We start from the raw sequence: 15664 nt of genomic DNA, 5'->3' as shown, positions 1-15664 counted from the left end.
TTCCTCCCTAAAAGCCCAAACTTGACATCAAAATCAACCAAATAAGTGAGAGTTGTAAAAATGCAGTCTATTGCTGCTAAACTGCAGGACGTGCTTGATATTAAACATGTGTTATTAAAAGTGTAAAGAGATACTCCGAGACGGGGCGGAACGTGCATAAGCAAAGTATACTGTGGGCTTTAGATACTCGCCTAAACGGTCAAATAGCCTACACACAAATATGTCGAAATGCCGTTTTGGTAAGTATCCTCGTAAACACAGTCGGTTATGTCTTAAGTGAATGTAAACACTGAGAAAGAGCGCTATGTAACAGTGATATTGGGTCTGTGCATTAGCTCTTAAAGTGACAGCAGCCTAATAAATCTGCTGCAGTCATTACTGTTAATCAAACAAAAGACAAAGATAAAATCACTCACTGCTCTTGAATGAATAAACTGTAGTTTTAATAAGGATTAGTCTATATTTAATGTATAGCAGTGTTATTTTACATTTGAATACTTTATTCAATTTCTGTTGTAGGCTAAACTTATCTGAATACCACTGTGAGTACATCTTCCTGAAAAAACTAAAATACTGTTTATTTAATTTGTAATTTTGTTCTGTTGTATTTTTTGGGGGTTAGTTTGTAACTTAGTTTCTTTGTTCTTATTGTATTGCTGACTGTTTACTTGTCTTCTGTTTTGAGGACTTTTACTTACATTAATTGACCAAGTATTAGTTTTTCCTGAAGTATTGATAATTGTGAAAGCAAAATTATCGTGATTATGATTTTCGCCATAATCGAGCAGCCCTAGTTATTTTCAGTAATCGTTTTTGGTGTGAACCAGCCTTAAGTGGCACCATACCTGTAGTTGTGGAACCAGTTGATGACTGTGCTGGTTTTGAGGTTGAGCTGGCTCGCTAACTCCTCGATGGTTTTAGGGGAGGGGTAAGGCTTCTGCTGGTAGGCTCTCTTCAGAGCTTCCTTCTCTTCTGGAGCCAGAACCACACGGGGTTTCTTCAGATGGGGCTGCTGGGGCTGCTGCTGCTGCTGCTGCTGCTGGGAGAGGTGTTGGGGGCTGGCGCACTGAATGAGGTCACTTCCTGACAGACCACTGTCCAGCGAATGACTCTCACCAATGGAGCTGTGGCGCCTCTTCATGTAGGCTGGAAAACACATATGGAAAACAGCTGTAAATTCAATCAGAGATTATACATAAACAAATGCATATCACGTGATTTTGTTGAACAGGAAATATTCAAGATGGCCTCATATTGATTTGTCAATACAAAAAAGAAAAAAAAAAGGGGGGGGTAATGTGTCCCCCTCAGTGTCTATGGTGGTTACAGTGTGTTAGATGCTGTAGATTCAATTATAGTTAATACAGTGCTTGAATACTGTATTTCTCTCTAGTCAGTAGGGGGCAGTCTCTGATTACAAATATTATTATTGCATCAAGGTCTTTGTGAATTTGGCTCAGATATTTGATTCCACCATTATCCCACCAGCATTGCAAAAATAATAAAAACTTCCCCAACAAAAAGTAGATTCATCGGGGCTTAACGATAAAGAGAACCTGATGATTTGAGTTGACCTATGCTTTCATAAAGTTTTGCATTTGTTGTACATGTATTTTTATTTGTCCTACACATGTTTTTTTTTTATGTTTTATGCTTTTTAGCAAATTATGTTAATTTAAATAAAGTAATGTGGTCTAAATGCCCAACTTAGATTATATATTTTTTTGTGAGAGTCAGTTAAAGAAGGTTGAAAATGATAAATCAACTATGTTTTGCATCATGTCTATTCAACGTAATTGTTTCTAGATGTTGCAAAGTTAAATTGTAAGTGTAAAATCTCCAGCTACTGTATTTTATACGTTATATTAATTTGATCAAAAGTGACAGTAAAGACATTTATAATGACACATTTAATTTCCAATTTCAAATAAACGCTGTTGTTTTGAACTTTCTATTTATAAAAGAATCTTGAAAAATGTATCACGGTTTCCACAAAATATTAAGCAGCACAACTGTTTTCAACATTCAATATTTCATGAGCACCAAATCAGCATATTAGAATCATTTCTAAAGGATCATGTGACACTAAAGACCAGAGTAATGATGCTTCTAAGGCAAATGCCAACCAAGTATTTGAAGGTTGAGCAGCGAGCTCATTGGCTGCTGACAGAGCAGGAACCAATCAGCTGTGCCCTATAGATAATGATGTGATTGCAAGCAGGTTAAATTAAGGACCCATCAGCCTGCGCCATCTAGAGTTTCATGACAGAACTTTGTATATATTTTAAATTGTATTATTACATGGCTTGGTTGAATTCCAATGTAGAATGCGGCGAAGTATAACACACCGTTGCCATGAAAAACAGAGCGTTGCTATGGACGCAGGATTCTAACCGTACAGACGGAACGGACTATTTTCTTTAGCGGAAGCAATACAATCGTTTTCAAATCAATAAACTCCTTCTTAAATCAATATTTTGTGTCAAATTATTGATTTATTTGGTGGGTAGCCATGTAATAAGCGGGATAATGTAGAGCGAGGCGGTTGTTATAGCGCATACAACCCCTTCAGGCTGATTCAAGATCAAGATCCCAATCAGCCTGTCGGGGTTGTATTCGCTATAACAACCGCCTCGCTCTACATTATCCCTTACATAGTATTTCACAATATACAGATTAAAAGTGTTATTGCCAGTAAAAATGTTGGCCGAGCAAGTACAAATCTGAAATACTGGCCCAACTAGGCCAGGAGAAAGCTGTTCATGATAGGCTAAGCAAATGTTCTCAAAACACCAATCACTCCTTCTCCTTCAAACAATTTACAGCTTACTAAGAACAATTTACAGAAACAATAACACTGTTTAACCAGTATGTCTTTCAATTTTTTTAAACGAACAGACATCAAGCACATCAATATCCCTGCTCTGATTAAAAACAGTGCAGTACAGCTCACTACACAGCTGTGTGTGAAATTTGTCATTTCCGCTGCGTTTCAGTGTCTGTTGAAGAGGAGCCTTTGGCAACAGCAATGGTAAAAGATTCCGCTGGTAGCTAAAACTCTCAGAACAAGGGCCAAGCAAGGCTAATTTGCTTTGTGCCTCTAGCCAGCGCCGAGGTCAAACTCATACTCTTTTCTGTAAAGCTAGAGCAAAAAACAGCGAGGTGGAGAGAGAGACAAAAACAGATAGAAAGAACACGACAGCAAAGCTGTTGCTTTCTGTCCCTGGCAAGCGCACAGTGGGCTTTAGGGGTAAATGGTGGAGCCAGTTTCACTCTAACGAGGAGGTCCCCCCGAGTTTCGCCCGCTCCGCGCACACGCACCGCAAAAGCCTGACTCATAACAAAACCATCATCGTCATCGTCACCCAGGGAGCACCAGTAATGTCACTTTTAGCCCGAGAGGAGTGTTAAACAGGCCTAATGACTCCAGGAATGTTCACTTGGCCTGCTGCAAGCTCGCAGGCGTGCGGGCCCGGCGCTGGGTGCAGTGGACTTTAAGTAAGCCAGCCCCACAGAGCCGTCAGCCTGTCACAGTCGATCATGGAACTGACATCTCCCACCCTCATCAATCCAGACAGCGGAGCGACGAGCGGCCTCACAGAGCATGTGCGGCCTATTCGGCAGCCAGAGGACACATCTGGGCTATTAAAGAGGGAAAAAAAGAGCAATCAAACAGCCCATCAGGCCTCCCTCTGCCTGACCGGCTCATCTCCGGCATCTCGCGCATCTCTTCACATTAAAGTGAGGCGCGCTGACGAGAGGCAGCTTAAAGATTGTTTTCTGCAACTCCTGCGCCTGTTGGAATCAATACCGGATAAACACAAACGCACGCTTGCCGATAATTAGCAGGTGCTGAAAGTAAATATGGACACATGACAAAAGGGGCTGGCGTTCTATAACGGTTGTGCAGAAAAATACACAGATGCTGGGCTTTTTTTTTTCTGTTATTGGAAAGATGTAAGAACAAGTCTTCATTTATTAGTATTACTCGTAGCTTTGTACATGTAACATCTGTTATATTGTTACAAATGTAACAAACTCTTTTACACTAACATTCAAATCAAAAGCAAGAATTCATTAAATCGATCAAGAGTGACAAAAAAAAAACATGTATAGTGTTGCAAAATGTAGAATAAATGCTGTTCTTTTCAACTTTCTATTCATTAAAGAATACTATTAATAATAATATGAAACTAAATTAATAATAATATGAAGTGTTTCTTGAGCACCAAATAAGCACGTTAGAATGATTTCTGAAGGATCATGTGACACTGAAGACTGGAGTAATGATGCTGAAAAATCATCACAGGAATACATTTTTTTTAATATATATTTAAAAATAGAAAACAGTTATTTTAGATTGTATTAATATTTCATAATATTACTGTTTTTACTGTATTTTTGATCAAATAAGAGACTTATTTAAAAATTTATATATTTTTTTGAATGGTAGCGTAATTCAGCATCTTTAATCTACTATAAGCTGCTGTAACGGCCAGAAGCAACTTGAAAATAATACATCAATCATTTTACATATCACATTATTTGAGATTTTAAAGTGGCTGAAGTAATTTTGCAGAATAACAAAAAGTCAGATGGTTCTGTTAATTATAAGTTTTGTTTTTGCATCAATGTAGCCAGATTGAGCAGTTCTTTTTAAAGACATTATCCTGCACCCTGAAGACAGTGTTTCTGTCCCTGAGCCTCCTTCTCTTCATATGGAACAGGCCCAGATTGGGCACCAGCACTTTGTTAGTGAAAAAAAACGAGCACAAGCCAAACTCAACCCAAGTGAGCACAATGGATCAAGCAATCTGCTGCACCACAGCTCCAACGTCAAGCAATAAAACAAGAAAAGATTAATAAAATCCCACACCAGACAGAAGTCTTTCAACCGTCCTGCCAACTAAACCGACACTGAACAAACTGAAGCACTTTAATAAACAGTGAAATAAAAACATTCTGAAACAACACAGACAATTGCAAACAGGTCTTTTGTTGGTGCGCGGCCAGACTGCGGCAGACGCCTTTAGAGGAGAGGTTACCTTTCTTTTCCATCCGTTTCATGTCCATGAGTTTCTCCACGTTGCGCGGGTCGCTCAGCCATAGCTGCATGCGTACAAACGGCTCTCGCCCCTTCAGGCTGAGCTTATGCCAGGGCTTGGGCCGGGCCAGCAGATCAGACACAGAGCCCTGCGTCAAACCCAGAATGCTCTCTCCAAACAGACGCTGGCCTGTAAACACAGACAATCGTATCTGTCAAGAAACCTTCATGTCAACATGTTCCAAATAACATTGTACAATTTATTGTTTTATCATTAACAAACCTATTTTTGTGTAATGTTTTACTTAATGTATTTTGAGCTATTTTTCTCATGGGGAAAATGCCATTTGGTTTGACATTTTGGTATAAAATGGAAGACATTCATACAGTTGAACTTTCTTAAGTGTCTAAATGTGTTTTGAGGCCACTGTAAGATCATTTATTCCGGGCCAATATTACTATTAAAAATGTATTTAAGAACATGCTTTTATTGTAATATGGCAGTAAAGTTTGATCAAACAAACCCTGCTGATTTCGCTTTTAACCTCCACCTTTAAGACAAGGCACTTTCAAGCTGTTTTCAACGGCCGCTTAAGCTTTCAAAATAATTTTTTGAACCTAAATAAAAGGCATCTGAATCCTCTCGACAATAACTGCGATCCGTCTATGTTCAAAAAGGAAATGTTCCCCAGAGTAAAACAAAAGCCTGAGATCCCAGAAGATTACTTCTCTCTCTCTCCGCGCAGACTCGTATCAACACAGCTGTCTTTACATTTTGCACTTTATACAGGTCAATACCACTACAGAGCACAACAAATCTTTGTTGCTCCCGAGACAAACATCGCGTCGGGAAACGAGATTCTGCGAGATGAAAGAGACTGTCACAGTATCACGCTGAGGTGTCGTCTGCGCGATATATCCGTACTTTCCTTTGTTATATTGTGTGTGTGATCACATGACTATAAAAGAAGAAAGTGCAAACACAAAGTTCACAAAGAGAAAGTACTGGTGTTTTTGGTCAACGGTTGATGCGAGTTAAAACAAACGGTGAAGGAGAAAGTAGCTGTGTCCAGTGTGGCATTCTCGTTCGACCTCTCATTAATTATGGCAGGGACAGTCGGAGTGGACGGCCATTAAGTCCTAAAGCAGGGCCAACCTGTCCTCCACCTGTCCTCTCACGTGGAGAGCCATTATTACATGTATCGTCTCTCTAGGACAAAAACATGATGTACTGTATCTATTAAATGTATGCTGAATGCTTCTGACAAATCTAAATCACGGACGACAAATAAAAAACACGACTTGTGTGTGGCAATTTTTCTACCTTATTAGTAAACGAAAACCACCAATTACAGCTTAACTGTACGTTACCATATGTAACATACTATTTATGAAGCATTAGTTAAAAAAAGTATAATATATTAAATATAAATGTAAGTATTATAAATAAAACACAAGCATAATAAATGTAAATGCAAGTAGCCTATTATAATAACATTTAAGTCAAATATAATAAACTAAATAAAAAGTAAAGTATTTTTGGAAAAAAATAATAAGTTGAAATAATGCAAATTAACAACCATTTGAATTTTTCCCATTTGATTTAGTCTAGTTAGTTTTGTTTCAAATACAGTGTGTTTTTCGGTGATCGATATCTAAAAAAGATTCAACTTTTCCACTTGGACAAGCAATTTGCCGACCACTTTCCCTTGCGCATGAAATCTCCCTAATTCCAGCAATGGGAACGCGGAACACTGATGATGATGATGATGATGATGATGATGATGATGCATAACAACAGAGCATAGGTGCCAAAGCTGTTGTGAGTCCGCCTACCCATAGATGTTCAATTTAGTTTTACAACAAAGGTTGTATTTCATCAGGAGGTTAAATCACTTGAAATGGTCTATGCAAATGTTGTTGAAGTATTTGAACTTTTAACATGACCTCGTGGTATGGTAATTTGAGTGTTAAAAACAGGGTCATGCTGTCCAAGATTGTAAATGAAGCCAGTAAGATATTTGGCAAGACACAGAAACATCTGAATGATCTACTGTATACACATAAAATGTAAAATCAAGCAAAAGGCTTTAGTGATAGTAGGGGATGTGTCTCACCCTCTTCATGGTGAGTTTCACCTGTTGCCATCAGGGAGACCACATGCAATGAAGAAAGTTTTTCAGTTACCTTTTGTGTCCAATGCTGTTAAAATTTGAAATGCATTGATTGTTGTTGATTTGTTTTAGAATTGTCTTGTATGTTATGTATACTTATAATGTTTGTGATGTTAATTTAATGTTTTTTAATGTTAATTTATATAAACATTTTTATATATTATATTGTTATTAAAAAGTTCTAGTATATATATTTTTTTATATTTGATAATTTCTATATTTAAAAAATATACTATAAAAAAAAAAAAATACTAGGAATAACTCTAGAATTCTCAACTAGTCAACCACGATTCCTATAGTGTAGGATTACTTTTTCAGAACGTAGAATGTTTGTAGTTTAACTACTATAAATTATGAGTAGATTAGAGATAGTCCAAATTTTGTTCACTGGGGTACACTGGCCACCATTGGGTTTATTGAACACACTCACCAAGGTTGTTATCTGTGAGAACTTCTTTTACTTTCTTAGTGATGGCGTAGGTGTCCAGCTCGGGTGACATTGCCACCATCTCTTGTATGCTAAGACCCCCGTGTCCCGGCAGAGGTAACGGTAGAGGCGTGCCAGGCTGGGACTCGGAAGTTTCGCTGGGCTCCTGGATGGACGCTCGGCACATCTGCTCCTCCTGCTGGCTTTTTACCGACTCCTCAGCCGAACTCAGAGGGGATTCTGGGGCAGGACTGCAGCTGGCTGAGGTCTTCGGAGTAATCTCTATGGAAACGAGAGGAACCGAATTAAGACGTTGCGCCAACGCAACACGTGACCTCGTCCGTTGGCTGGGCATTATTTATCGACAGAAGGCCTGAATGAAGATCTGTCTAAATATGGAGTGAGTAGCCAATGAAACCGTAACCCTAAAACAAGGTCCTCCTGCTCAGCAACAGGAAGTGATGGACAGTGACAGATGCATCATGTCATGCCAAGTCACAGCTTCTCTTGAAGCATAATGAGACAAATAAATTAAGGAGGAAGGGAGTTAAACGTGTTTGGTGTTCTGAGAATTAATATGTTCATACCGAGTTAGCTCTTCCAACAATGAAACTTTAATGAAACAGAAAAAATATATTTTATTGAAGAATCTCCAAGGCCGAAAATACACTATAGTTCAAATGCTTGGGATCAGTAAGATTTTTTAAACTAATTAATAATTTATATTTAGCAAGGACACATTAAATTCTTCTTTTTAACATTATATTCATCAAAGAATCCAATTTTTTTATATTTAACTGTTTTGATAATAATGTATATCAATAAAGATATGTTTCTTGAGCACCAAATCAGCTTTGATTAATTTTTGATCAAATAATGTTTTAAAAAAAAAATTTTTATATGTATATTTTTTAATAAAAGGGGTTACGTTTTAATAACTAGTATTAACAATTAATTAGAATGAATAATAATTTTATATATATATATATATATATATATATATATACACATACATAACAAATTGTGTAATCGGACCGATATTTAAAGTACTCTGAACATCTAGAAACATGAGAGCTTAAATTCTGATTTCATCAACAAACATACGCACAAACATACTTTATCTTGTTGAACAGAAAATAGAAAGACATACGTATGTGTTTAAGAGCGAGTAAATAATGACCGCATTTTCATTTTGAGTGAATTGTTCCTTTAATACGTAGACGTCAAGCACCTAACATGCTCTCTAATACTCTTCCCTTTCATTTCCCATCTTCCTCTAGCCCTTTCAGCTCGACTCTCTGATTGGTTTGCTGTGGCAGTGCAGTGCAGTGCTGGTGGTGAAGAGAGCATCGGGAGGGAGCGTCAGTTTGGATTAGCTGCCTGCCGAGCTGGGGGACACGGCAAGCAGAGAGCAGGGCGCTCAAGGCGGGGAGCAGGCAGTCATATCAGATCTGCAGCAAGACCACGCACAGCCTGGTGACAGTTTGACTGGCGGCATGGTCTGCGTGTGTGTGTGTGTGTGTGTCTCTGTGTGGGAGGGGAACGAGGGAGGTAGGAGGTGTTTTTGGGACACGAGCAGGAATGACAGGATGTTCCTGTGACATGCTGCAAGTAACCAGTGCGTATGCGTGTGATAAAGAGGACGGGAGGGGCGACCGCATCTGGACACACAGCTGGTTAATGCAGCTACACATGTGGCTGAGCACACACACACACACACACACACGCTGAAGCTGGAATAAGCGGCACAAACGTGAAAGCCTACATCTGTCCGGCCCTAATTTTGATGCATGATGAGATTGAGTCTCATTGGCGCACAACAGGTTTAAACCCGAACGGGCCCGAAAACATCCGATCGACGCGCTCTCACCTCAAACTACAGCGCGGTCTAATCTTATATGGGTTCTGATTGGACGAACGCAAGGACGGACTGACATTCAGAGGAGCGGATCTGGAGAGACTGATGAGGGGTCATGTAGTGCTCTTCAACTCACTCACACACACACACACACACCTATGCATACACATACACACACACACCCTGGAGGAGAGCTTGTTTTAGCCCAGTTGAGTGTGTCGTCCTAATGAGGGTCAGTAAGGACAGGCAATATACAGGACACTTGCTAGAGGACAACAGAAAGCGAACAGGAAGAACCGTGCGTGGTGTTGCAATCACATCTACATGGTCTTTTAATCTTTTTTTTTTTAACCTTTAGTGTGTAGCTTGCTTTTTTTTAATTTTCCCACATGGCTTATCTGAAAAGGATAGTTCAGCCAAAAAATGAAAATGATTATTTCCTCACCACAGTGTCATTACAAACCTGTATGACTTTCCTTCTTTGGCAAAGTCAGCACAAAACAAAAGAAACATTTGTGAAGAACATAGTGGTTTTCTGTGCAGTTACAGTGGATGAAAGAAAGTCATGCTGGTTTGGAACGACATAAGGGTGAGTAATTATGACAGTGTTTCATTTCCGGGTGAAGTAGTCCTCTATTTTTAAGCAATAACCGACTCATCTCTTTCTATAAACCAGCATATACTGTATCAATCACTTGACCTAAATCAATCTGAGTCATCAAAACCGTCCCGTTTTAAATCCACATTCAGGCTCTTTCCTGTGTCCTGTGCCACCATTTGCAGTTTTTTTTCTTTTCTTTTTTTTTCGCTGAGGTGCATTAGCTCAGTGCTAAGTGCTCCGTGCTGAAAGCTGTGAGGCACAGAACAGGGCAGCTGGAAGAAAGAAACCCATTACAGACCCTCTAAAGCTCGGGCCATTATGGTGCCTGCTGTTCAGATTATCTGGCAAATCGGTCAAGCCTGGCCAGTTCATTTAAACACACTTTTTCCCCAACTATCCACACTGGCACGTCACCGGATGAATGTATGTGTAAACATATATCCTTACGCCAAGGTTACTAGGGTTAATAAAAAATAAAGACAAAATAAAAAGTGAAAAAACGAGAAAATAATGCTTCTATATTGATGTATTCTTTCACCCTATACGAGAGGAAGGGAGTGTTTGATAAATATAAAACAACCAATCAAGGTTCACTTCCTGTACGTGATGTTTCCAGGCAGGTAAATGTGAAAACCACATCATCACAATAAATAATATTGTTAAAGGGATTGAAAACTAAACCTATACTGAAACTAAAAACCAAAACAAAGCAATACCAAACCATAAAAGTGTATTTAAAATATATAATAAAAAATTTGCCAGAGTAAGATTTTTTTTTTCCTTAAGAAATTGATCTTTTTATTCAACAAAGACTTTAAATTGATCAAAAGTGACAGTAAAGGCATTTATAATGTTAATGCTTAATAAATCAGTTAATACATTTAATAAATCAGCTTTTCGATCACAATAATAAATTACATTTTAAAATATATTAAAATAAAAAGTTCTTTTAAATTGTAATATTTCATAATATTACTGCTTTTACCGTATTTTTGATAAAATAAATGCAGCCTTGGTGAGCATACAAGATTTCTTATATTTCCAATGTAACGTCATGTAATGAAATGTAAAGACTTAAAAAATAAGGGAATATTTCAAACTTACAATAACATTGTGTTTTTGTCTTAGTGCGTGGTTAACAAAGGTGCCTTTAAATTCTCCCCAGGTTGGATTAAACAAGAAGATGGTCTGACATTTACAATTCTGTTTAAGTTAACAGCCTCAGTTCAAAGTTGATCATTTCATATTCCTTTTTTTTCCCCCACCTCTTGCTGAACTCATTGCTAAAATGTATATATTACTCGGCTTAATTTGTGGTAAAAATGACAGAGAAAAGCTTCTTTAAGTAGGACAGCGAGCAAGTGCTATTCATCATAATCGGCCTCGCACTCACACGCACAGCTTGACTCCAATTTATCATTCCATCGGCTGATTATTTGCATATTAATCAGCCACTGGAGCATGATGGTGCGTTCGGCAGCCAGTCACAGAGGAGGAGAGGTGGGTAATTATCATATATTCCAGCACTGATGGGCTAATTGATTACAACAGCTCAAGGAGGCTCTTGAGAGAGCCCAGGGGGCCTTTTCTGGATGGCCCCTATGAGACAGACCCCCTCCCCATCCACGCTGCAGCGATTTAACCCAACCCCCCAATGCCTTTCCTTGAAATTCAGGTCAACGGAAATATAAAAATTGATGACTGCTAATAAACAGCATGACGGGTTTTAAAAAGGCCTTGAACTGCAAAATAATAACTAGATTTTCACATCCATAAGTATGATAGCTTAGCAAAGTCAGTTTCAGTTATCATTCAGGTCTGTAGCACAAACAATGCGGGAAGAATAACGCACCAAAGTGTGATGCTAAGGGTTTAGGATTTGAACAAGCCCCTAAACGTAAGTGCTAATGATTACGTAGCGCTTTGATAATCATCTGAAATCGATCAACAGAATGCTGTTATCCTAGCATTGCACACTAAAAGTGGGTCAACAGTATGATCCTGAATCCATTTAGTCAGGAGTTATTTAAATTCTCCCACCGTAGGGCCGAATGAGGTACAGCTGGCTAAACTATTGAAGAAATACACTGAGATTTGGTTTGCCCTCGGTTATTTATTCAAGCCAGGCTGAAACCAGTATTAGTCAAACCATTAAAGGAATGCAGCCATTAGCATTTTCAGGAAATAATGTTTTTCTTCTTCTTTTTTTAACTGCTTCTCAGAGTGCCCTGTATTATAAGCCATCCATTTAAGTCAAAATGAAACTTCTGAAATCAAACAAGATATACATCAAGAAAAAAAAAGGTGTTTTTTAGTGTCAAAAATTGGCAATCTCAACATGAGAGACCAGGCAAGCTTTTCTTCCTGCGATACTTTGAGCTAGATACTGTATTTTAGTAATCTAATTTTAGCGAGTAGAGGATGTGATTGGCGAAAAAGAGATATGAGGGAGAGTTTTGCATTCTCAAACGCCCATGCCAAATGATAAGAAAGCCGAATGAATGGTGGCTTTGATGACTGCTCAGGATGTGAGTAGTGAAACCAAGAAACCAAAGCCACATCAGAAGGAGAAGCTCTTTCACATCCGTCTTGAGCCACTATGCATGTTTCTTTGTATAGGTGAAACTACACTGAGGTCACACAAGAACTTCCGGGTTCTCTGCCACTACTGATCTGCAGAGCATGAAATAATGCGTGTTAAATTATTATCTAAGTGATATCATCACTTCACAAAATGAGGACAAAATCAGTTTTAACTATTTTCAGAATGTGAAATTTCCAGATGTGTAACACATTCTCGCACGTATGCAACACTTGCGATGCAACACTTCTGAAGCATGAGAAATTTGGCATATAAAATAAAGTAAATACATGAAGGATGCATCAATGTGTCATTTTATTGCTTGACACATTTTACCACAATAAATATTTAATATTAATATTTAGTAATATTAAATTTAATCAAAAGTAATTTAATTTAATTTAATTTATAATTTTAATCAATGATCTATCATAAATCAGGACAAAGTTTGTCCTGATCCACTTCTCAACTTTTTGGTTATTTTCAGGTAAATTTGAATGAATCTCCAAATTGAAAACGGTGCCTCAAGAACCCGGAAATTTTGGCACAGAGCGTTTGATTGTATTTTCACCTATGATGCTTTGTAGAAAGAGTTCCTCTGTGCACATGAGTGTGTGATGGTAAACAGTGTCTGGATGTTACCTTGTGTCTGTCCGGGCATTGGCATCAGTGCCTGGCCCAGCTCGCCGTTCAGCCATAACTGCATGCGTATAAACGGCTCTCTTCCTTTCTGCGTGAGCTTGCTCCAGTGCTTCGGCCGAGAGAGCATGTCGCTCACGCTCCCCTGAGAGAGGCCCAGCACCTGCAACCCGCACACAAACACACAGGGGATACGGTACATGAGATTCAGAGAAAAACAGCCCTGAAACTAATATGAAGATATTTTATGATGCAATAAGAAGAAAGATGCAGCTGGTATTACAAAGTGATACATTTGCATGGAGTATAAAAAAGAAGCCGACACACAAGCGCTCAAATCATTTCTTAGCAGAACGACGGATGGGTAATCAATGGAAGCGTATCTGATGTGAAAAGCACTGACCTTCTCGCCAAAGATCCGCTGGCAGATGCCATTCTTGGCTAGTTTGTCTTTGACTTGCTGTGTGAGATCGACAGTGTCCACTTCCTGGTACATGTAGTACTCGTACTGCTCGGGGGTGAGCGGGGGCACCACGGGTTTGGCGACTTTGGGGAGGGACAGTAAAGGCGAGGAGGAAGGCAGTGGGCTGCTCTGAGGGGTCTCGCTGCCGCTGGGCATCTGCAGACTGAGCTCTGAACTTTGTGAGTACGGGGACTCTGAGCTGGGCCAGTCCTTCCAGTAATCCAGAGAGGAAGCAGGAGCCACGGGCGCGGTGCTGCCCAGCCGAGGGAGCTTCTGGTGGGGGCAAAGAGTAATAGAGTTGGGGTTAGCCATATGAGGGAACTGCATTCTAGTGTGCAAGTACAGTATTATTCTGACTGGAATAATATAAAGTAAATTCAGAACTTATGGATGAAATAGTATTCCCTGTATGCAATATAGATGTTCGGGTGGCACAGATTACACACACACACAGATTTTGAAATTAATATTATTTTTTTCAGTTTCTATATTCTGCTTGTATTAACGGTCATTGTTTTATGAATATTTTCTGATTTACACATTTAATAGTACTCTAATGATGCATAGAAAAATATATATAGTCAACTTATTGACAATATACAACTAAAACAAGCTATTAAAATAGTTTTTGTTAATTGAAATAAACATTTAAAAAATATAAATATAAATATAAATATATATATATATATTCTCAGCATATATATATATATATATATATATATATATATATAGACGAAAAACGAAAATTTAAAATGTTGTCAAATTAAAAATTAAAATGAAAACTAAAAAAAGTAGTAAAATAAATCTGGAAAAAAATTAAAGCTAAAAAAAATATTGGGGAGAAAAAACTAATAAAAATGACAAAAGCACATTAGATTACTTAAAATAAAATAAAATGATGATAAAATGCTTTAAATTATAATACTTCCAAATACGATAATATTATATAACTAATACTAAAATAACACACACACATATATATATATATAAACACACATATACACATATAGATCGATAGATGGATGGATAGACAGACAGACAGACAATAGATCGATAGATGGATAGGTATGTGTGTGTGTTTGTGTATTTCTATAATATTTGGGGATGTGTGGCATCAAAAAGTTACTAATAATGCACTATACCTCCTTGCTATCCTCTTGGTTGTGGGCATCTTCGCTAACGGAGGTCTGCCCGGTTCCGCGGCGCTCAGAAAGACCTGAGCTCCACCAGTGTTCCCTCCAAGAACCCCCACCTACACCTCCTCCACTCTCAGAGAGACGTCCGAGCTTGGGCATCCCGTCCAGCCCCATATCTGAGACGGCCACCTCACCCATCTCCTTCTTTACCCCACTGTGGAAGTCCAGGAGAGGAGAGGTGGAGGGCTTTTTCAGAGACTGAGCAATTGGGGTGTAGGGGAGAGTGGAGAGCGGGGAGCCCAGGAGCTTTGAGCCCAGCAGCGAGAGATCTGTCGGGGCCATGGAGCTGGCCTTCAATACAGGCTCCAAAGCCACCTGCTGGGCCTCCATCTCCCTCCGAGCCTGCTCAAGGATGGAGCGAATGTTCTCGTCAGAGTTGCTGGAGGAGGACGGAGGCTGAGAATTCTCAACTGCAGGAACAGAAGACAACATGTAAGTGGTCACAATCTGTTTTACCAATAAATCACCATATCATTACTCAAAAAACAGCCTAAATAAAAATAACTATTCTGGCATTATATACTCTTCCTTGTGTTTTCAAAACCCATATGACTTACTTTCTTCTGTGGAACACAAAAGTAGAAAAATTTAAGAATGTTTTGTCAGTGAAAGAATATAGTTACCACAAGCTGTCAAGCTTCAAAAAAGACTAAATAGTTTCATAAAATGACAATGTTGTTA

At 38.7% G+C, this 15664-nt stretch overlaps 1 protein-coding gene across 11 annotated transcripts in view; it reads right to left on the bottom strand.

Annotated features, from left to right (window-relative positions):
- cux1a (cut-like homeobox 1a) overlaps positions 1 to 15664 on the bottom strand; it is a 117313-nt gene that overhangs the window by 4700 nt on the left and 96949 nt on the right. For 7 of the 11 annotated variants that reach the window (XM_084400353.1, XM_084400351.1, XM_084400358.1 and 4 more), the window contains 7 exons: positions 14930 to 15393; positions 13728 to 14060; positions 13328 to 13487; positions 7649 to 7927; positions 7162 to 7182; positions 5046 to 5234; positions 846 to 1146 (listed from right to left, as the gene is read on the bottom strand). In XM_084400353.1, coding sequence (XP_084256479.1) covers positions 846 to 1146; positions 5046 to 5234; positions 7162 to 7182; positions 7649 to 7927; positions 13328 to 13487; positions 13728 to 14060; positions 14930 to 15393 — 1747 coding nt within the window. The remainder of the gene's footprint in view (positions 1 to 845; positions 1147 to 5045; positions 5235 to 7161; positions 7183 to 7648; positions 7928 to 13327; positions 13488 to 13727; positions 14061 to 14929; positions 15394 to 15664) is intronic. The other 4 variants (XM_084400355.1, XM_084400360.1, XM_084400359.1 and 1 more) reach the window with 1 other exon arrangement.

The sequence above is a fragment of the Rutilus rutilus genome (assembly GCF_951802725.1).
Source record: "Rutilus rutilus genome assembly, chromosome: 25".
NCBI classification, from domain to species: domain Eukaryota; kingdom Metazoa; phylum Chordata; class Actinopteri; order Cypriniformes; family Leuciscidae; genus Rutilus; species Rutilus rutilus.
Note: the sequence above shows the minus strand (reverse complement) of the source record. Positions and strands in the feature narration are given on the sequence as shown.